Here is a 24,388-nt window from a genome sequence, read left to right as displayed (position 1 = left end):
GTCTGAGGGAAGTGCAGGGGTCCAAGCAAGTAGGAGAGGATGCTGGGGTAGACCATGAGGATGATGGGACTGGAAGATTCAGTCCAAATTCAGGCTGAATGTGAGGTGCGGTTGAGGGGAACTGGAAAGTTCTGTGGCTAGATAACTGGAGCTTCTACTCACTGTAAAGGGCTCCTTGCAAAAGCACTGACTTTAGGGTGAGGCTTTTGGACCAGTTTAGCTGCAGGGGCCAGGGTACCTTCCAAGAGCAGCTTTGAAGACAGCCCAGGTTAGACGACAGAATAAGAGTGAGCAGTGAGAGATGCCAACTAAAGTTGCAGGCATGGGAGAGTCACTGTCGGGAGGACAGGGAGCGAGCTGGCAGAAGGAGGCCCCAGGAACCAGCTCTGCCAGGCATCATGACAAGAAGGGGTTTAGAGAGAGAGGAGACAAGCCCATCTGTACCGGGCTGGCAGGAGGCCATCTACAAGGGGCCCCCATGTACTGGGCATCCTGACAAGACAGCCAGCGGTGACCTTGGAGCCGTTTCAAGGGCTAGCAGGTGGGAGCCAGCCCATGGGGTGAGGAGCGTGGGCAGGGGCAGACTGTGAGCCATTCCCCAGTTCCGGCTCTGAAGAGAAGAGGAGGATTGCCAGTGTGCAGGTACGCAAGGCAGGCAGATGGATGCAGTAGGAGGGAGCGAGGAAGAAGAGGCTCCAGATCTTGTGAGGACTATGATGCAGAGGGACACCTGTCTCCACAGCCTCAGAAGGGCCACAGACCTCCCATGTCACTCTAGGAGGACTCTTCAGACCACATATCAAGAAAGCCACACAGGTCCATGAAAAGCCAACCCATGGGAAGGAGCCCCAAAGAGGGGAAAGAATGGCTTTCAGGCCTCCCTGGAAAGGGAGGGGTCTACGGTGCTTCTCTCTTCACGCCAGCCTAGCCCAGCAAGGCTCTAGCCCAGCAAGGCCCTACTCTGCAGCAGCTTGGGCCTCTGAGACGTCACCATGAAGAGCACCCTGTGCTGCTCATAGATGGTGCTACCTGTAAATTCAGACCTGACAGAGGCAGGGTTGTCATGGACAGGGACAACTCGTAGTGACACACGGTGTGGTGCTTTAGAACACAGTGAACAGCAAGGGTCAGTGGCCGCAGGAGGAGAAGCTGTGACAGAGAAGGCCAAAGCCAAGTCCATCCGGCTCTGCTGAGGACACCATAAGCATTAGCTTGTGTCTGGGCATTTTTCTGTGGCATTATTTGTAAAGACAAAAACCTGGGAAGTCCTCAGGCACAGCTGAGCAGGAGCCATTGGTGGAGTCCTGTTGAGCAGTTTGGAAGGCCACTAGCACCATGCAGCTCCTGGGCACATGGCTAGTGTTAGAAGGAAGGCACGATGGAGGAAAAAAAAATCTAAATTCACCCCAATTACCTAAACAGAGGAAGGTAAGCTCACAACATACACATGAAACATTAACCACAGCATAAACCAAGTGTGTAAAGAAACTTCGTTTAACCCCCCATAAAATCCTATTTAAAACTTAAAAGACTTTTATGCATTATGTGTCCATTTAGAAGTATATATAAGGAACAGAGCGTTTTTGAAATCTGAAGAAAGCCATGTTAAACATTACAAATGGCTGTCTATATGGAGAAGTATCCAGAGAGAAGACAGGAGGTAAGGATCCAGGACTGGACGCCTCTGCACACAGCATACCTTGAGTTGTGACTTTAGACCCACTTTTCATAGTCATAGTGACAAAAGCTTAGCTCTAAAAATTAAAAGAAAAATGAAACAAAGTAATCTGAATGTTCACTTGTGACATAATCAAACAACTAAACATGATAAAGGTATTTTTAAAAAGCCATCGCAAGACACAGTATTGGTCTGGGATTGACTGCTGTGGGAAGAGAGGTACCAGGGACTCCCCATGGGCTGTGGAGATGGTTCCCTCCCCTCCTGAGTCCATTTGGTGGTACGTCCCTGCTGAGCCTTGCTGCAAAGAATGAAGGCCAGGAAATCCTAACTGAGCCTACAGCCCTGCGTCCTTGGCAACGTTGATACTGTTATCTCTGGGACTGGAGTGTGATTAGCGGAATGAGACAAATGCATAATCACTTTGAGAATCGGAGCCTGGGATATGGGAACAAGAGAACATGAGTACAAGAGCCCTGGAGCCCTGGCAAAATTACAGTACGAAACATTATGCAGTACAACTTTGAAAATATAGCACACTAGTTATTGTTTATTGAGTATAATTGCATAAAAATTACCACCAAATTTAGTGGCTTAAAACACCAAACACTTATTATCTTGGGAACACAGCTATTTCTCAGCTGGGGCCTCTGGCTCAGGATCTCTGTGGAGGCTGTAGTCAAGGGAGCTGGGAAGCCTGTTACAATCTTAAGGCCTGAACAAGAAAGGCCAGCACAAGTTCCCTGCCATAGTTGTTGGCAGAGACTTAGATCCCCTGCCTGCTGGCCTCTCTGCAGGGCAACTCAGGACCACAGCAGAGCAGCTTGGCTCTTTTTGAGAACAAGCAGAATGGAGTGATGCAAATAGCGTGCTCTTCCTATAACTTAATTTTGGGGGCAACATCCTATTATCACTTTTCCCAGCTTATGACCAGGGTGAGGGGCTTGCATGACTGTAACTGTCAGGAGATGGGATTGCTGGGAGACTTGTCACACATGCACACACATGTTCTCACTGCACAGTGCATGTTCTCACTGCACACCACATGTTCTCACTGCACACCACATGTTCTCACTGCACACCACATGTTCTTACTGCACACACATGTTCTCACTGAACACCACATGTTCTCACTGCACATCACATGTTCTCACTGCACATCACATGTTCTCACTGAACAGCACATGTTCTCACTGCACACACATGTTCTCACTGCACACCACATGTTCTCACTGAACACCACATGTTCTCACTGCACATCACATGTTCTCACTGAACAGCACATGTTCTCACTGCACACTACATGTTCTTACTGCACACCACATGTTCTCACTGAACAGCACATGTTCTCACTGCACATCACATGTTCTCACTGCACACCACATGTTCTCACTGCACACCACATGTTCTCACTGCACACCACATGTTCTCACTGCACACCACGTGTTCTCACTTCCGAAGCTCTTCACCACGGAAGCCCGACTGTACCCAGACTGTGTTCTCTCAACAGTATCCCCCCAGCTCCATGATGAAAGGATTAACCGAGTCCATTCCCAGGACAAAACAGTTTTGAATTATGCCAGAATATTAGAACATACTGAGGCCATCCTAAGACTGAGGGACTAACAGCACCATGCCAGTTGGTTAGACACATGGAAATATCCCTAAGCAAGGTGTCTTCAGGGCCACCCTACCAGGCTGCAAGCCAAGGATGCACAGTGACAGTACCGAAGCCTGCCATTCACCTTTATAGATTGGTAGGGAAACCCATTATCTTAAACATTGGTAAAGAGAAAACCTCAAGACAGTGTTTCTTGTGTGCATTATAATCAGGAAAAGTTCATCTGTATAAGAGTTCAAAGAAGCAACAGCAGGGAAATGATTCTATCAGAAAAACCAATAAATGGATCTAGACAGTGATAAATTTATTGCTGATAAAAAAGGAAAGAGGGACAGCCAGATGTAATACTATCTAAGAAGCTCTACCGAATCAAACTTATTATGATTGCCCCTCTATCTATACCCTGACCATTTTCCTAGACATGGACAGAGGCCCATGCAGATGACACCATCAGGATACAATCAACCAATCGCAGAGTGCAAAAAGAGTGTCCCTGGATGAATGATACAGAGACTTCCACATGTGTCATCAAGACCACTAATTGTTAGCTTTGTCAACTTGTTACAATCATCTGGAAGGGTGACTTGGATGCCTCCCTCGAGGAACTGCCTAGATTAGATTGGCTGGTGAGCATGTCTGTGGGGTCTTGTCTTGATTGCCAATTGATGGAGGAGAACCCAGCTCATTATAGGCAGAACGTTCCCCAAGCAGGTGGTCCTGGATTATATACAAAAGCTGGGTAAGCATAGGGTCTCTGAGCAAGCCGTCAGGAAGCATTCTGCCATGGCTTCTGATTCAAGGCCCTGCTTGAGTTCCTGCTCTGACTTCCCTCAATGATGGACCATCGTCTACATATGTAAACCAAATCGACCTTTCTGCTGATTTTGGCCACAGTGTTTTATCACAGCAACGGAAGGGGGGGGGGGAGAGAGAGAGAGAGAGAGAGAGAGAGAGAGAGAGAGAGAGAGAGAGAGAGAGAGAGAGAGAGAGAGAGAAACAGATGAGTGGAGAATCTGTAAGAGGAGGAAGACAATTATAAAATGTATCAGCCAGGCTCACTGGGGACCTGGTTCAGATCTCTATTGAGAGAGACACTGTGCATGGGCAAATGCAAACACTAGCTGGCACTGAGTGGCACACAGAAATGACTGACAGCTCTATTTGTGGCAATGGCACTGCAACGGTTTTAATAGCGTTCTCATGTTTTAGAGATACATAGGTGAACTACTTACAGGAAAAATGGGATTGCTTTAGAGAACTTGGGGAGTGTGGGGGTGGAGGTTAAGCACTATGGGTCACGAGGAGAGGTAGGCACTGTGAGCCTGAAGCCAGTGAGGGTGCACGGCAATGGGTATGACTTTCTAAGTTTTATAAGTGTGAACATTTTTCCCTCATTTTTTTATTAAAGATTTCCATCTCCTTCCCTCCTCCTCTCCTTTCCCTCCCCTCCCTTCCACCCATACCCCTACTCCATCCCTCTCCAAGACAAAGAGCCATCAGGGTTCCCTTCACTATGTTAAGTCCAAGGTCCTCCCAGCTCCCCGTATGACCAGGAAGGTGAGCAACCAAACTGACAAGGCTCACAGTGAGCCCGTCCATGCTGTAGAGTTCACGTTCATTGCCGTTGTCCTTGGTTTCTCAGTCCTCCTCCACCGTCAGCCACATTCAGAGAGTCCGGTTTGGTCCCCTGTTCCATCAGTCCCATTCCAACTGGACTTGGTGGTCTCCTGAGTGAGGTAACCCAGGCCCAAAAAGATGAACATGGGATGTACTCACTCATAATTGGGTTCTAGCCATAAATAAAGGACATCAAGCCTATAATTCGTAAAAAATCCTAGAGAAGCTATATAAGAAGGTGAACCCAAAGAAAAACATATAGTTATCCTTCTGGATACTGGAAGTAGACAAGATTGCCGGACAAAAAATGGGAACATAGGGGTGGGGTGGGATGGGGGGAGGGGGGTTGGGGCGAGAAAAGTGTGAAGTGGAGGATGGGAAGAGCTTGGGGGAATAGGATGGTTGGGATATAGGAAGGGTGGATATGGGAACAAGGAATTATATATCTTACTTAAGGGAGCCATTCTAGGGTTGGCAGAGACTTGACTCTAGAGGGGTTCCCAGGTGTCCAGGAAGACGCCCCCAGCTAGGTCCTTGGGCAGCTGAGGAGAGGGTGCCAGAAATGTCCAGATCCTATTGCCATACTAATGAATATCTTGCATATCACCTGGCATTGGATGGAGAAAATGACAGAGCCCCACATAGGAGCACCGGACTGAGCTCCCAAGGTCCCGATGAGGAGCAAAAGGAGGGAGATCATGAGCAAGGAAGTCAGGACCGTGAGGAGTGCGTTTACCCATTGAGACGGTGGGACAGATCTAACGGGAGACCACCAAGTCCAGTTGGAGTGTGAACATTTTTTTTTTTTTTTGTTTTTCGAGACAGGGTTTCTCTGTGGCTTTAGAGCCTGTCCTGGAACTAGCTCTTGTAGACCAGGCTGGTCTCGAACTCACAGAGATCCGCCTGCCTCTGCCTCCCGAGTGCTGGGATTAAAGGCGTGCGCCACCGTCGCCCGGCTGGAGTGTGAACATTTTATAGCAAACCAAAAGGATGGATCTTTTAAAAGGATGCTAGTTAAAAAAAAAAAAAAACCTAGCGGGCATATTTCATTATTATATAACACCGTTTCTTATTTTCTGTCCAACTCAATGAGATAAGAGGAAGAATTGATAGAAAACAAGACAGTGGAAGGGATTCTAATTTGTAGATGGTATGATTCTAAGCCAGGGAAGAGCCAAGAAGACAAATAAATATATATTTAGGGGAAAATAAAACTAAAAAAACTGACTGAACCAATGGTTTAGAATTTAATATAGAAAAGAAATCAATAGCTTTCTTTGTACCTACAAACAGTCAGGAAAATGTAATGAAGCAAAAAGATAACATTTACCAAAACAACAAGCGGGATTAAGGACCAAAGAATAAATGAAAAGGACATGTGTCAGAGTTTCCAGACAAGCTTTAAAGATAAACACGTTTGACCTGGTGGGGCGAGAAGCCTCTCTGGATGTCTGAGACGCCTGTGCTCTAGAGCTGGCACTTCCCCTCTAACTAGAGAAACTGAATGGACGCCAAATAAAGACGCCAAGAGGGCATTTTGTGTATGTACCTAGATAAGCTGACCCAAAAACATATATAGAAAAATAGCCACATAGAAGTCTTCAGGGAAGAAGGGGGGCAGGGAGAGGATGGCAGCAGGAGGGGGTGGGGATGTAGGAGCACAAACAAGCTCCAGCAAGTTATAAAATGTTTGTAAGTCCTGAGAAAAGTAGCTTCAGTCGGGACCTGGGAGACCATCCCCAAATGGACCCAGAGCCAGAAAATACAGCAAAGGTAGTACCCTCCACACCAATGATGTTCCCCCACAGCCAGTCAGTTGATAGAGTACAGGGTGCTCAAAACGTGACCTCTGTTTGTATCTTTACACCAAAAATTTATAGATGGATCAGATTCACTTAAAAAAAAAATAAAAGTTCTAGATGAAAACTTTAAAAAACAATCTGAACAGTGTGAGGATTCTTCTGGCCTTAAAGGTTACAAAGGAAAACGATTGGTCATGTGAACCCAGATAAGTTCAGCAAAGTAATAGTATTTTGTGTAATAGCGTGTGTGTGTGTGTGTGTGTGTGTGTGTGTGTGTGTGTGTGTGAAGGACAAAGACTGGGTGTGATTGTTCACACCTGTGAACCTCGCCCTGGGGAGACTGAGCTGGGGGCTTGCAAGTTCAAGGCTAGGCTGTGTGTGCTACAGGGTGAAATTCTGTCTAAGCAGAACAAAACAAAACCACAAAAATATAGCTAAGGATAACCCAGGACAACTTCCCAATATGAACCAAAGAGCTCACGTCTTTTAAGTGAACAGATGCACAAATCTGTAAGAAACAGAAAGACCAAGCCAGGGCTTAAATGAAACGCTGGTCAAAGTGTAACCGCATCCAGTCACAGGCAGTGAACCAAGCAGACCCGGAATACGGCACAGTGACTACTGACTACCATCCACAGGGCCACAGTCCCAATCTTAGTTCAACCATCCGTTGACTGAAATGATCTTGTATGTACTGAACCTGTACCGAAATCCCCTAAAGCACACAGCACAGTAAGCCCTTGTACAGCATTTACCTGCGTTAGGTATTGTATATCACACAGAGAGGAACCAGGTACCCCGAGTATGAACTTGCAGTTTCCAAGCATATACCATGCCATTTGCTTTACAGAACTTGACAATCTGTGGGGTTTGGGTATCTGGGGGAGCCGTTAGACATCAAAGGACAACCATATGCTAGAAATCTGCTAAGGCCATAGATCTCAAGCGTCTTCTCTCAACTCCACGAAGAAGGGGGATAGAGGAAGATGTGTTAACCAGCTTAGCTGTAGAGATTACATCACAATGTGTTGTACACATTTGACAAACACGTTTTGGAGGCACCCATGTGTGCATGCGGAGGCCAAAGGTCAATGCTACCTGTCTTCCTGTGCTGCTCTCCACTTTATGTTTTAAGGCAGGGTCTCTTACTGAACTGGAAGCTGTGGTTCCAGATTTACTAGCTGGCCGCAAGCCTCCTACCCCCAAGATTTGCCCATCTACAACACCCTGCTTCCCTGCTCTCTAGTACTGGGGGTCTCCAGGCTTGTGCCACTGTGTCTGGTTTTTATGTGGCCATTAGGAATTAGAACTCCAGCCACTGAACTTACACAGTATAACCACTGAGCCATCTCCTCGGCCCCACAAATGCTGTGTTAACAATTTGGATCTGAAATGTCCTCCCAGAAATCCATGCATTGAAGGCTAGGACCCCTCGCTGATGTTCTATCATGAAGTAATAGGCCTTTAATAGTAAGACATAGTTGGAGGAAATTAGGTTATTGGGGTATGACCTTGAGGAGGACCTGGGACCTCAACCCTTTCTCTCTTTCTACTTCCTGTCATGAGGTAGAATCTTGTCCCCTGTCCTCTGCCTTGTGCCATGATGTTCTGCCTCAGCATGGTCCCCCAACAACAGAGTCAACCAACCATAGACTGGACCCTTTGAAACCATGAGATCAAATAAACCCTCCTCCTCCTAAGTTCACATGAGTTACTTTGTCACAATAACAGTGTGCAGGAGAGGCTTAAGAAAAAAGAGCCAGGAGCCAGGGATGCTAAGTTGTACTTCAATCCTAGAATCTGAGAAGCAGAGGCAGGGGGACCAGGACTCTGAGGTCAACCTGGGCTACACAGAGACTCTATTGAAGAAACAATACAAAACAAGAAGGGAAGGAAGGAGGGAGACGCAAGTGGCCTAACTTAGCTTATGAACTTCTGGCGTGGTGTTAGACTTCACTTCTGAGGAAAGTCACACATGAGAAATCAACGTGATGCCACCGTATACCCAGTGCCTGTGGTAAGAACATCCAGCTGCAGGGCACAGTGTGATGACTGTGGAGTCCACACGCCCATCAACAGCTGTTACAGTGGTTATTGCTTGGATATGTAGTGTCTCATTGAAAGTCTTGGACCCCAGATAGTGACCCAACCACTGAGAGGTGACCAGACCACCACAGGCTCATTTGCCAATGGGTTCATAAGTTGCTGACATCACTGGGAAGTAAGGAAAGCTCTTGGAGGTGGAGCCTGGTTAAAGAAAGTAGAAGCACATTCCTAGGGGCCGTATCTCGGGGCTCTCTGTCTTTCTCCTTCCTGTCTGCCATGCAGTGAGCTGATTTGCCCCTGCTACGTTAACCACAGGCCCACTGCAATGGATCTCGGCAGGCATGATTGGAAGAGTGACACAAAGAAGTCTTTCATCCTTTGTCTATCAGGTATTTGATCACAGCAACATAATAATGATTAGCACAATGACCGAGGGCGGTGTCTACTGTCCCCTCTTGCAAGGCACTTCAGCCATGTTCCTCAAAGTCAGCATGCTCTAACATTGACAGTTGACATAGCTTCTAGCCCTGCTTTATACAGGGAGCAAGTCTATGGAACAGCTCACATCCCATCACAAGGCTGGTCACTGCTGCACTGGCCAGAAACCTCCAAAGAGTTGGTTTGAACCAGACGGGTTAATATGGCACTGCCCACCCATGGACCATGCCCTGAATGACGGCTTAAACAGTCAGCTGGAGCTGGGCACTCGCCAGTATTGCCAAGAAAAGAAAGGGCATGGTGAATACTGGCTATTTGAAAGGGAGGTCTGTATGTAAGCTGGTGCAAACCCAGAAAGCTTCAGGAGGGAGTCACAGAAGAGAGGACAGGGTCTGAACCGAGTTCTCTGCACTGTGCAGGTTCAAAAGGAGGACATTCCTCCAGGATCTCCAGAGGGAATTCATTTTCACTTCCGCAGATCTTGGCCTGATCCAAACTCTATCTAAAGAAATCTTTCAAGCCTTCTGCTAAGCAATAAAGGTTCTTATTTTAAAACATGTGTAATGCCTGTCGTTGAGTGCTAACAAAAATGATCTTGCTTATAAAAGAGAAAGACTGTGTGCTTCTCTAACCCCTCTTTGAACTCCCATGATCCTTGGGGTCCCACAGAGTCACCTGATTCCTAGCCTGTCAACACCGCCCCAGACTCATGCCGTCTCAGGAGCTTTGTCTCCTCACAGTCAGAGAGGACACCTCTATTCAGGGGTCTCCCCTGGACAGGCTTGCCCCGGGTGTTCATTTTAAGCAAGTAAAATCTTAGCTATAAGCTTTGTCACCTTGAGAAGATACCTGAGAGAGGAAAGGTTTGAAGAAAAGCAGTCTCAGCCAGGACCAGAAGTCTTATGTGCTTGGGTCCCCACTCTCCCACTTGGCCAGCATGCGGGCCAGGCATGGCGCACTGACAAGTCACAGATGGGCCGTTAAGGAACCCCATGGCCCTGACACACGAGGCCAAGAATTACAGCAGGATGGGACTAGTGCAGAGAGTGGTTGCTGGGATTGCAGACATCTCACGGGAGCTTTGGCTCACTCACAGGAGGAGGCGTAAGTGTAAGGAGTGGGCTCACCCTGATCTTTGTTATTTTGAACTAATGTGACCACTGATAGGGGCCATGGCTTGTGACCAGTACCAACCTTTGGGTTGTAAGAAGCACACACAAGCTGGACTTTTACACAAGCTTGTTCATAGGCTGCAACTCTTGATACATCTTCTACCTGGAATTTATGTGCTTCCAGCCAGCGTGCGCTGCACTGGGAACATCCTGACGGTGCCTATTATCTTTCATCACTGGGAAAGTCTTCAGGAGTCTCCCTTGACATCTGAAGGAGTCTTCTCTAGGGAATTCTCTCCAACCTGAATGGTATGTTTTTTATTCCTCTCCAGGGGCTATACATACCAAGCTTTGCTTAGGCAGCTCAGTATGAGGATGATGAGCTAAGACCAAAGCCTAGGTGTAGAAGGAGTGGCGGGGCTGCGTCCCGCCACCTGGCTAGCTTTACACCTGAAATAATTACACAGAAACTGTATTTATTTAAACACTGCCTGGCCCATTAGTTTTAGCCTCTTATTATCTAATTCTCACATCTTGATCAACCCATATTTAGTAATCTGTGTAGCACCACGAGGTGGTCGCTTACCAGGAGAGATCTTAACCTGTGTCCATCTTGGAGAGGACAAGCATGGTGACTGCCTATGGCCACTGCCTGAAGCGTATACCTGACTCGGCTTTCTTTGTCCCACAATTCTGTTCTGTCTACTCCGCCTACCTATTTTTTGGTCCTATTAAAGGGGCCAAGAAAGTTTCTTTATTAACCAATTAAAGTAACACATAGACACTCCTCCATCACCTAGGTTTCAACCCCATTCTGCCACGGCATAGCTGGTGACTCCAAGCCAATGACTAACTCTCCCTGAACCTCTATTTCCTCCTCTGTAATGACACCCCCTCTTACTGCTATCGGAGTGACTGAAGAGCTGATCTACTGGAGCATTTGGATCAACCATGCCTGGCTCAAGCTAAGCACCTGTTGGGGTTTGCCTACCTTCTGCTACAAGTTTTCCCCATCTTCCCATCTTCCCCATCTTCCCATCCACCCATCCACCCATCCACCCATCCATCCTTCTATCCATCTATCAATTTTTAGAGCTGGGATCGAACTCCGTGATTCACATATGCCAAGCATGGGCCCAACCACTAAGTCACACCCACAACTATCCTCATTATCAAGGGCACACTGGATAAAAAAAATCACAGGTTAAGAACTAATGGCTCTAAGTGCAGGCATGGCACTATCCCTCTTCATCATGGGTTACTGGCTATGCTACTTTAGCCTTACTAAAGTGCAACAGAAAGTACACATTCCTTGAGGGTAACTGGTCAGGTGACATGGTACAGGCATACTAAACAGCATGGGGCTGAGCCACACCATGCCCAGGTGTACTGGCAGGATTTTGGTCTGCTTTTTGTCATCTGAGAGGAAGGAACCACAGTTATAAAATGCCGACATAATAGCAGCATATAGGAAAGTCTGTGGGGCATTTTCTTGATTAATGATTGACATGGGAGAGCCCAGCCCATTGTGGACAATGCCATCCCTAGGCAAGCGGTCCTGCACAGTATATGAAAACAGGCTGGGAAAGTCAATAAGTAGCATTCATCCAGGGTCTCTTCTTCAGCTCCTGCCTTGACTTCCTGCCTTGACTTCCTGCCCTGACTCCCTCAGTGACAGAGTGGGACCTGAGAGTTGTAGGCTGAGGTCAACTCTTGACTCCCCAAGTTTGGTTTTGGCCATGACGCTTATCACAGCAACAGAAACCCTACGATGCCTAGTCAGTGTCAGGATGAAGAAGCTCTCCTTGGAGCTCCTGCAGTTGTTCTCAGAACCACAACAAGCTTTCCATGTGAAAGAAGCCCTGAGCTAGGGTCAAAGGCCGTCTTAGACTTCTGAGGGAGGTGTGTGGGTCTATGCCTAAGCAACCATCTCAAGGGCATGTCTCAGTTCCTTGGGGTTTCTACCAAGTTCTCTTCCATCTAGAAGGCCAAAACAGTCACTAGACAGAGGTGCTAGCTTAGCAGGCGATGGCCAGGCCAATCAACACCTCTCCAGACCTTCCCCCTACCACAGAAAGCCCAGTACACAGTTCCCCACCCACCCAACATTAAACCAGGAGGGGATTGGAGTCCTCATGGAACACAGCTCTGGCCCATGCGAAGTAACTAGTATGTTGAAGAGATCTTTGAGGTGTTTTGATTTTGAGACATGGTCTCATAAAGTCTTGAATGGCCTTAAATTCGCGATGGAGGATGACTTTGAACTCTCCTCATGCTCCTCGGCCTCTTCCTCCTTGGAGTTGGAATTACAGGATTGTACCACCACACCCACATTCCCCCAAAGTCTTTTAAAAAATTCCCCTAAACATTCAGACTCTTGTAGTACTTCAACCAGAAATGGGGCCATTTATTTTCGGGGGAATGAGATGGGAGCTGTTGATGACTTGCCTCTTCCACAGGATCCATACAGAATTATGTCCATAGCTAGTCTAACAAGGCTGCTGGATGGCTCAGCTGTGCGGGTACAAAGCACCCACTATGAAGAGCGTATGGTAGTTTTAAAACCTCTTGTTCTCAAGAGTTCTCGCCGTCATGTAGTTCTTATACCTCTTACATGGAACTTCCAGGGACCCTCCACGAGACATCCTAATTACAAGAGTGACACCCTTAATGATTCTTATCCCTGCACCTAGATACAAAACCATTCTTGATGATAGCAATGGTGCTCACTGATAGAGCTGACATTCCCCTACCTAGACACAGTCTGCTAATCAAAGTATCTTCGTCATAGCAATGCTGCTCATTGATACAGTGGAAAAACTATTTCTTAGTAACCTGGTGAACAGGCTTAGAAAGATAATGGAAAATACAGTCTCAGACACATAACAAATTCACTCTTGTGTATGTATAATATGTATGTGTTCATGCAGGCACATGTATGTGGAGGCCAGAAGTCAATGTTGGGCATGTTCCATGACTGCATTCCGCCTTACGTTTAAACATGAAACCCAGAGTTCATGAATTTGAGTAAGCTAGTAGCCAATGAATTCCAAGGTCTGCTTGTCTTCAAGTCCACCAAAAAGTGTTGGGGTTACAGACATTTATCACAACACGTGACTTTTTACATGGATGTTGGGGATCCAAACTTAGGTCTTAATGCTTACACGGCAGGCACTTAAATAGCTGAGACACATTCCTAGCCCCTTTACTCACTTGTGGTACTGAAATTCCTTAATGTGAAGAGAGAAACAACGGTTGATTTGGGCATTTCTCTTTCTTTTCCTTGCTGGAACAGGAAACAATGGCTGGAGACATCCAGACAATGAGATTACAAACATGAAGACAAGACCAAGCGAAGCCAGGAAGCTAACCTGCCATTACAGTCATGGAGTGGTCAGTGGCTCCCTCAAGAGTTCTTCACACCACTAACATGCTTCTCTGCTAAGCAAATGTCAAGTGGGTCCTTGCACACACGCCTATCCCAGCTGGTAAAGGTGTCTAACACCACCAGATGCTGCTCTGAAATTCATTAGAGTCTAGGTTTTTCTGCGATACTCACCACTATCTCTTTCTGTCATTTTATGTGACTGCCGGTCACATTTGTTGGATGTGAATTCTCTTGGATGAAGAGATGGGCTTTTGATTAAGGTTTTCCTATTTTCATAATGACCAGTTAGTTTCTCTCCTAAATTGGGGCTAATTTGTGAGTTGACCACACTAGTGTGAGCTTTCCATGCTAATGTGAGCGGCCCACAAGCAGTGTATCTATCTGAGCTGGTGGGAGGGCTCTATCTCCTTCCAATGTGGGGAAAAACAGTCTCAGGAGCACCAGACACACGAGCCTTCTAGAAAGCACCAAGACACAGTCAGACGGAGCACGTGGGCAGCTGCTGGAATGCGCCCTCCCCACTTGCAGAGTTAAGATTGCTGCACTGTCTCTGCTAACCATGACAGCTTGAAATTCTTTCCAAATGAAGCCATGATTTATTGACAAATCCATTTCTTAGGTGCAGAAGGCCCCATAGCTTTGAATGGTTGTGACCAAGTCATGTCCATTTTAGCTTCAGCCCAACAAGAAAATTGGTGCAGAGAGATGCGATAGTTTTCATTGATGTTGCCTCCTTCAGATCAGAACCCAGCCATGCCCCACTGGGGAGTGACAAGAGGGGCGTGGTCTCTTCCTGTCAATCATAAGACCCTGGAAGAACTACAGTCAGCCGGGTGACTGCAATCACCTGCTGTGATCTAACGGAAATCAGCTGGAGCCAGTTGGAGCCAGTAAAAAAGTACACATAAAGCCACAAGTCCACAAGTGAACTGCTGGACAAAACCCATTTGATCCTTTTTTGTGCTGGGCAACATGGAATCGTCTACTTGGGTTTTAAATAAGTCCTCACAATTAAAACGGATTCTCTTCTAAATTAAATGGCATTAAGCTGGTAATAACAGTCATCACAGTGAACCAGTTGGAACTGGTTAAGCCTGGTTTGAGCTTATCCTTAAAGGAGAACTTGACGACTTCTGTTATTTACCATCAATGGAAAGCGAATGGCAAAGGTTTAAAGCCATTTGTTTCTGAAGATCCATTTACTTTGCTCCTATAAATATTCATAGGAATTAATTATCAGCTTATTCGAAAGAATTAATAAAAGACACTTTGTTTATTATAACACATTAGAGGCAAGAAACATTCTCTTGGCAGAGAAAAGGCCTACTTCTTTGCTCTGATGTTGGACCCAAGGACACCTGATACATGAGGCCACTGTAAGCTAGCTTCATCAAAAGCTGAGTAGGAGTGCCCCCACCCCAAACACTGACACAGAACCAGTCAATCAAGACGGTCTGCTTTGCTCTTTCTGGAATATGAACAGGTACTGCTACTCCTGGAAACGGTAGGAGGGAAATGAAAGAGGGCGTGAAAAGGAACAGCCAGCATTTGGATGTCATTATAACCACGCTGATGAAAAGTAGATCCTAACGAGCTGCTCAGATAGACACCTCTCAATGCATTAAGCCAGCCCTCAGTGTCATTGGTGATGCAGTTAGTGAGGGGAAAACACAATGAACGGTCCTTGCTGTTCCTTACACTGAATCAGGCAGATGAGCTGGAAGCCCCTCTCCCAAGCAGGCTAATGCAGCACCCAATGAGCCAAATGCCTGAGGGCACCTTGTTGGAAACAGTGCTTTCCAAGGAAGAATCTCTGGAGGAAACCCACGCACAAAAGGACCATTTGCTTTTCCATAAAGTGTAACTGCCTCCCAAGAGATCCAATTTGAAGTCACTTACCAGCCACAAAGCTTGGAAAGGATGCCACCTTCTTCGTCTGTTGAGAAATAACAAAGAGAATGAAGCATAATAACTATGGAAGGCTGACTTACAAGAACTATCTCAAGATATATACCACCCTGGGCTGGAACAGTCTAACCCCATGAATGGCTGGTGTTCCTAAGGAATCAGATCCACACAGGATGCTAAGAAGGGTCAAAGAAGCCCACAAGCCAGTCTTTAAGAACCTCTAACCTAGCACATCATAGTTAGAAGGAGCTTCAAGAGCAGTCAGCCCAATGGTTCTCAAACCACTGGGCATGTCTCAAGGACCACAGTAAAGAAGATAGTTGTAGATGGCTACAACTATCTCAACAGGGCTTGACAATCGTGTCTCAACTACCCCAGAGAGAAAAGGTAATTTGCCAGAGCCCTAATTTGAATCAGATAGCCATGTTATTGGTTTAGACCAGTGGCTCTCAGTCATGATGATTTTTGTTCTCAAGGATACATTGGTCAATGTCTGGTGACATTTTGTTGTCATAACTGAGGTACAAAGTAGTGGTTGCTGGTATCTGGTGGGTAGGGTTGCTCATACAGCACAGGGAAGCCTGTCAAAAAATGACTGTGCTTGTGAGAAATCCAGGCTACCCTTGAGTTTCTACCAGATCAGGGAGTACCAGGGATTCCCACGCCATCATCAGGGAGCACCAGAGATCCCCACACCATCATCGGGGAGCACTATCATCTGGGAACAGCAGGGATCCCCACACCATCATCAGGGAGCACCAGAGATCCCCACACCATCATCAGGGAGTACCAGGGATCCCCACATCAACATTGGGGAGCACTAGGGATCTGCATACCATCATCGGGAGGTACTAGGGATCACCACACCATCATCGAGGAGAACTATCATCATGGAGCACCAGGGATTCCCACACCATCAACAGTGCACCAAGAGTACACAGTTCAGTTGTGAGTCCTCAGGATATGTGAGTCCCCTCTTCCCAGGACAGGGAACCGACATCTCTTCCTCAGACAGTGGTCCCAGACTAAACTTGATCTAAACTTCCTCTCCCCAGATCCCAAAACTAGGAGAGTGAGCTGACCATAACACAGCCAGCAACTTCATCATGAGAACTCTGGTCCAGAACTCTCATCTTTGAAAGAAAATTACCTCTGGGATGTTGTTATTGTCAGTGGGTCCATTGAGATCAGAGCGTTGCTGCTTCCTCGGCTGCTCCAAGCCATTGCAAACCTGGAAACAGGAATGTTCATTATGTTTATTTCGTAGAAAATTGAGCTGAGATTTAAAAAAAAACTGGATATTCAATGAGATTCAATCTTATAAAACAGACATATGTAGGGACACATATAAATGTGTCCAAGTATTCATACACACGTCATTAAACTGTCATACAATAAATATGTATACTTTTATATTTCTGAAGTGTTTTCTAATTATTTAACTTTTATTATTTACTATTACTTTTATTTTAATGAAACACATAGTTTACCACCTGAACTATTTTCAGTGTACAGTTGAATGGCATAAAGTATATCCATGTTGTTGTACGCCATCATCACCATCCATTCCAAGCCACACTTCATACATAACACAAGACTGAAACCTGGGCTCTAGAGACTGCTGGGCAGTTAAGTATATGTCCTGCTCTTCCAGAGGTCCTTAATTCAGTTCCCGGAACCCACACTGGGCCACACACAACTGTCCTTAACTCTAGCTCCAGGGGAGCTGACAGATTCTCCTGACCTTCATGGGCTCTCATATGCACACATACAAACACATATCAATAAGTAAAAATAAAAGTGAATGTTTAAAAGCAACCTGTCCGTGCAACTACAATCCCCTACTCCTCAGTCGTCTTTACGTAGCAGTGCCCATTCACCCAATTTTCTGGATCTATGAGTTGGACCACTTTAAATGCCTGGAATCCATGGAACTACAAAGTGTTCATCTGTTGGTGGTTGGCTTATTTCACTTAGCACAATGTCCTCAAGGTCCATCCGTGTTACACTGTCAGAATTTCCCTTGTGAAGGCTGAACAGTGTTCCATGGGTTGTATGATTTATCCATTGAAGGCAGTTTGGGTTGCTCCACTCTTTGACTCCTCCAACTAAGGCTGCTGGGAACTTGGATATGCGACTGTGTCTCTGAGACTTTGTTTTTGTTTCCTTTGGACCCACACCCACAGTTACAACCACTGGGTTAGATGTTGAATCCATTGTAGCTTTTTTGAATGATTCTCTATAGTGTTTCCCATGGTGGTACCTTCCTCTCATATTATTCAAGAGTTAAAAACCTTGTTGTTAGAATAAATGTAGGTTCTCAAGTGAGTTGATGCAAACGCATCAACCTACTACTACTACAAAAATAAAACACGGCATGAAACGTAGGTTTCCTCTTAAAATAGGATCTCAACCTATAACTCCCTTACTTCAAACAATATGATTTCACGCTTACAGTGTGTTTTCTGCATTTAGTTCTTTACATCATGCAGAAGACAGATGCAACATCCAAGGTACTGAAGTCACCACCCAAACCAAACAGCTCTAGTGAGCAGCACCTTAAATCATGGGACTTCCAGGAAGTAACAGCAAGCGGAAGGATGCTGACACAATGATTCAGTAACAGGAAGTCACACCGATACACTGATGAGTGCTGGATCCTGTCTCTGGCTGTATCCAGAGTATGATGGCTCGGAAGATGCCGGCAATGAATTCCTGCACAGACCCCCTTTGTTGAAGGCCCACCCCGCGGCTAACCAGCTCCACTCATCCCCAAGAAGCCTTTGAAAAAGTCACTACCAAGCAGCAAACAGAACCCTACCACACATGCTGGGGTGGTGCCGAAACTTCAGATAGATGAACAATAGACAGACAGACAGACAGACAGACAGACAGACATATAGAGGCATCTTTATACCAGATATGGGGAATGGAACACAGGGGGCTGCACTCCCTTTCCAGACCAGCCATTAGGCCCTTGGGTAACTTAGGTTAGAGTTCATGACTTAGCCAGGGAACATAGAAGTGTCAACTCCTCCCCTAGGTACTGCCCCTGGGACAGCTTGAAGTGGAGCTACAGTATGGGACATCCATGGAAAAGCAAGGTCTTCGCTGGGGACCACTCTTCCTCCATGTCAACATCTCCTCAAATGTACTCCCAAGTGGGCTGCTCATCACCATGACAACTACATCATTCCATATACAGCCAGGCTTATTTTCAAAGAGGAAAGAGGGTGGGCTTGTGATGTTTCTCTTCAGGAAAACCCATCTGGTGTTGATCCCTACCCAGCGGACTGGCAACATGAGACACAGCATTGGAAATTCACGTGGTTTGAGGCCTCCATGAATGTGGGGCTCCAGGACTCTTGGGTGAGGATGATACCTAAATTCTGTGGGACACTCCCTTGGAATCCATACAGCCACATGTCAAACAAGACATGACCAGGGCTCTTCCAAACTACTAGCAATGCCGAAACTATCAGCCATCCACAGGGGAACAGAGATTGGCTCGTACAAAGCTATAATAGGAAATGCACTCTCGGGAGGAGGAGCCCACTGTGGAGTTCCGAGGGTAGCAAGTCGTGCTGGGACCCAGGGACAGCTGCTCAGCGCAGAGATAAACACCCTTAATAAAAACACTAATGCACATAAGTCATCTGAATAAATATGTTGGCTCCAGTTGGTACAAAATAAAGTTTGGCATTTTGGAAGTGTCAATTCTGATTTGTCTGCTTAACTTGACTGAAAACCCAGTCATCTAACCCACACTGCTTGAGAGGAACTCACAGTAAACGAGCTCACACCCACACAGCTCACGCCATCTGGAACAACAGCCTTTCCTGAATGACAAACATGTTAGGAACAGACAACATCAGCTTAGATCTGCAGAAGTCACAGTATCACACTGTGTCACACCTCCCCCTCCAGCCTGACCCTGCAACAGACAAATCCCAGGTCTCGTGGATGACTCAGACAACTGCATCCTCTAGGGACCACTTCAGACCTTGTTTTTAAAAAGGAGCCAGCCTGCCCTGAACATCCGCTATCCCTACAAAGATTTCTTCCTCCATCAACTCGAGTTCTGCTGCATGAGGGCAGCTCTGAATGGGGGCAAGACAAAGCATGATCCGCCGGGGTCTGTCTCAGGAACATGGACATGTTCTTTAAAAAGCCCGAGAATCCACCCTCTGACATATATGGGGCTCAGGAAAAGAAACCTCTGCTATTATTCATTTTCTCCATTCCTCTGACAATTCAGGCCACCACTGTACTATTTACCTTGAGGAAAATGGGACTGGGCTCCGGTATTTATTATTGTGATAGCCACTCCCATAGTGGGGGTCACCTTTGCAAAGACTTGTATGGCTTAAAAGTGTCACAGCAGACACATTAGAGGCCACCAGCTGGTCAGAGAATCTGTCTTTTAAAATCTGTAGGTAGGTCTGTAAATGGGAGGAGGAAAGGCCATGCACTCCCATGCCAAGCATTTCACGAAACGCATTATACTAAAAATTATTCATCATCTGCCTGAACTTCAGTTTTTCCACTGCATAAAATCTGCCCTCTCAATTATGTGTGTACATAGTTCAGGGTCACTAAGTGTTGTTTAGAATGCCGGGCAATTATTATTACCATCTTTTCATCTTGTAAAGCCCAAACTCCAGACACAGCTTCAGCGCTCTCATTTAAAGGACCCCTTTACTGTTACTATTTGTCAATCTGGCCAGCCTTCCAGGCACTGATGGCTGGTGCCCTTTCTCCAACCTGGCTTTGGACTCTAGGCCTAGGTCTCTGAGATCCTCTCCACGACAGACCAGCATAACCAACCGGACATGGCATCTGCTTATTGCCTGTGGCCTTTCCAAAGAACCTGACAGAGTGCAGGCAGTGGATAGGGATGCCTTGCCGTGCATCTCAGAGCACAATCCCAACTGTTCTGAACTCACCTCTGTGTGCCAACCTTTGTGAAAGGACTGTCCTGTCCATGGATGTCCAATCCTGAACAAGCGCTTATGTGTTCTGCACGCTGCAGGGCACTTCTAATTAAGGACAGGGAGATATGCAACGAGGACCCTACCCTTGGCTTATCCCACAGGCATCATGGGAACTGGACTTGATGGGGTTTTGCCAAGATTCATCCTTCCCTGGGATAACCCAGGCTGTAAACAGATTTACAGTGAACACTACCCTTTAGAAATCAGGCCTGGGGATTTGGAGCGACCAAGTCTGGCCTGCCACAGGGTTGGGATGACTACATTTTTTTTTTCAATTTCACAGTAAGCAGAACCCTCACTGACTGCTGGTGGGAATGAAAACTGCTACTGTACAGTCAAGCCCTGGTGATCGCACAGCCCAGAAATTTTGCTCCTCCCTATACACTCCACAAAGCTCAAACAAAAAAAGAAACCCTGAAAACTTGCACATGCGTACTCACAGCATCTCTGACATTAGCCACAGAAGCAACCCAATGCCTTCCATGGCTGGAGATAGGAGGTGTGGCATGCTCCACTTGCCCCATGCAATGTCCTTGGCCCTAAAAGAATAAAGCCCCCGCATACCACTGCCTCACAGGTGAACTTCTAAAGCAGGCTAAGGGAGAGGCCAGGCAGCATAGAATGGACTGAAATATCTAGATTAGATGAATCCATTAACGATAGAAAACAAATTTCCCATTGTAAGAGGTTAGGGCAAGGAAAGATTGCTTAAGGGTAAGAGTCTTTCAAGGCAATGAGATTGTGCTGGGACTAAATGGCAGCTACGGCTGTAGAGCATTTATTTAAAGACATTGAATGAGCACTCACTTCAAAACAGGCCCAATGTCAAGTTTTGTATTGGGTGTGTATTACTATAATTTCAAAATAATGGCAGCTGACAGTGTACAGTAGTGGTTCAGCTCTTGCCTAGCATGAGCAAGGATTTGGGAGATACACACAGCACTGCCAAGACAATGAATGAAATGAAAATAGTGACCAACAAAAAGAAAGAGTGAGAAGAACCCTCTAGATGTCTAAATATCCTGCCTTGTTTGTAACCAAGTCCAGCTCCGTGGTGCCCTGCTGCATGACGGTCACCCTTCAGCAGCAAGTGAAGGGTGGGCCACACAGACCTCATGCCACATAATTGTTTATCTCTGGTGCACCTGCCTCACATGTGGGGAGGTCCCACTAAGGACCCTCAAGGGGACCCAGGAGCTCTATGGCTCAAGGTAACGCATACTACATAGTGAGGGAGACTCCTATTTGGTTCTGATCAAGTCTTGAACAAGAATACCTAAGCCCCCTTCATGAATCCTGTTTTGTGTCAACACTGCGTCTTCCACCATTAGTTCCGCCAGTTACATACAGACAGCTGCAATTTTCCCTCCTGCTTATCCGAAGGAAAGACGTTGTATGAACAGATTTCAATAGGATCAACCCACTGGGGGCTCAAAAGCAATTACTTAGAGTTATCCACAGCTCAGACCTGGAGTCCTCCCAGGAGCCTGGCCTAGACCATTCTCTGAATTCCCCTAGCTGCCCAGCACTTAACCTCAAGCCTTGTGCACACATTCTGAGAAAACTAGCTTGACATCTCCAAGAGGAAAGAAACAAAGGTGCCATGTCAAAAAGCAAGTCAATGGCCAATGCTAAGTCAATATTAGGCTGCAGCTTCCAGGGGACATCTTCCGTATTTAACTCCTATCCTTCCGTATAGGTTGGCATGACTAACATGGATGTGCCCCTGCCAGAGCTGCGTTCTCCTAAGAAGAAAAAGAGCCCTCAGTGCCAGTCAATATGATTAGTCCTCAATAATAAACATTTGACTTCAGCGCCACAGGAGCAGCCCACCGCAGCAGATGCAAAAGCTAACTCCCGTCATTCAAAATTTAAGCGACATTTCACCAAATAGCATAGTAACATGATACCAAGGATCCAATTAGCTTCTCCCTGCCAAGCTTTTGAGAATGTAAAAATGTGATGTTTGTGTTTTTTAAAAACTTGTGGGAAGAGAAAGAGTAGAGTTAACATTCGACGTTAGATTTTACAAGATAGGAGGGCCTCGACTTATTGACCAGACTTTTCCACGTTTTTGACTTTACATTGGTGCAAATGCAACATGCATTCAGGAGGAACTTTAGATTGTGGACTGGGACCTTCCAAGGACTGGAAGCATGCAATGCAGTTGTCTGCCAGAATGCTGGCAACATAGCAAGCCACAGCTCCCATTAGCCTCGCGGTTGGGAACAGAAAACACAGCACCTTCTAGGTCCTGGTGCTGGCTGTGCATGTTTTACTTACAATTTTCCACATTAAGACTTATGGACTTTGCTATAATGTAAACCCACTGTAATTCAGGGCATGTCTGTGTGCTGACATTAGTATTCACAGGGCATGACCTCAGCCACCCCCCTTTGGCAGTTGTCTGTGCTTACAACATTTTCAATAATCTTTTATGTGACACTTGTGCCAAGCTGAAATTATGTCCAATACTGACCACAACCCAAGACCTAGGAGAAAAAGGGAGCCTTCCCTTCCCACTCAGGAAGTGCTGATCCTTTTACAAATTACAATGGCCTGAGAGCCTCTAAAGAGCTGATCTACCTTACGACCACATACATGTCCTGTGTCCACAACCTAAATGAGGGTAGGAGGTTCATCTACCGTTATTCTGACCGAACAAATTTGATTGGCCTAAATGGCTTTGTCATTGATTCTGGCTACTCACACTAAGACTGGCTCAGCTTGGGTACTGATTTTCCAAACTGGCTCAAGCCAGTTAATAACACAAAGATCTTCTATAATAGTAAATAAGTTTGCCCTGCCAATCATTTTAAAGCATACAATTGAGTAGATTCACCACCACCCATCCCCAGCTCTCCTGGTGTCTTGCATAACTGACAATCCTAAACCTCTGAAGCCGCAGCTCTCCACTCAAAGCTCTCTCAGTCACTGGAAGACACAACTCTATTTTCTTTCCTGGGAACTTAATGGAAGTGTAGTCACATGGTGTCTGTCCTTTTGTGCCTGGCTTAGTTGGCTCTGCGTACTGTCCGCAGGGCTCAGTGCTGTAGGTAAATGCTTTTCTTTGTCCCTCCATCACAACAACTGAGGCCATATGATCCCCAAATCCCTGAAAATGTTATCAGGCCACAATCTCTCCCCACAAGCCAGATTGCCCATGTTTTAGGTGTTCTGTTTTTTCACATTCTTCTGAAAGTTCAAAGGGAAAGAGGAGTGGAAATCTAAGTCAATTACACAATAGAAACCACCACTTTGTGTCTTTAAGTTTCAAGGACTGTGTGAGTTCCCTTTGTTAAAGACTGACTGCTACTTCTGAAAGACTACTGTCTTTTACATACACAGAGAGGAAGGAAGGAAGGAAGGAAGGAAGAAGGGAGGAAGGGAAGGAAGGAAGGAAGGAAGGAAGGAAGGAAGGAAGAAGGGAGGAAGGGAAGGAGGGAGGGGGGAAGGAGGGAGGGAGGAGAGAGGGAGGGAGGGACAATGAGGAGGTTAGAGGTGCAAGTCAGTGGTAAGAGTGCTGGTTTAGCATGTATAAGGTAATAAATTTCCACCCCAACACCACATACACACAAGTACATGCATGTGCATGTGTGCATGCATGAACTCACACACATTAGAGGACAAGTAGATGGAACAGGGAGTAGATCACAGCAAGGAAAGTCTCCTGCTTTTAGAGACCAGAAAGAGAGGAGTAACAAAGGGGGACCGGGCACCTGGGAGTCCTGGTCTTGATATGGAGTGGTCTGAGGCTCTTGAGTGGCTGAGTCTAGGCAGGAGT

At 46.3% G+C, this 24,388-nt stretch overlaps 1 protein-coding gene across 1 annotated transcript in view; it reads right to left on the bottom strand.

Moving 5' to 3' along the window:
- Apba2 (amyloid beta precursor protein binding family A member 2) overlaps window positions 1-24,388 on the bottom strand; it is a 174,002-nt gene that overhangs the window by 19,067 nt on the left and 130,547 nt on the right. The window contains exons 4-5 of the mRNA XM_038313844.1: window positions 16,761-16,841; window positions 15,602-15,638 (exon numbers count right to left, since the gene is read on the bottom strand). Coding sequence (XP_038169772.1) covers window positions 15,602-15,638; window positions 16,761-16,841 — 118 coding nt within the window. The remainder of the gene's footprint in view (window positions 1-15,601; window positions 15,639-16,760; window positions 16,842-24,388) is intronic.

Source organism: Arvicola amphibius, chromosome 12, assembly GCF_903992535.2.
Source record: "Arvicola amphibius chromosome 12, mArvAmp1.2, whole genome shotgun sequence".
Taxonomy (NCBI): Eukaryota; Metazoa; Chordata; class Mammalia; order Rodentia; family Cricetidae; genus Arvicola; species Arvicola amphibius.
The sequence above is the reverse complement of the archived record's forward strand: the minus strand, read 5'-3'. Positions and strand labels throughout refer to the sequence as shown.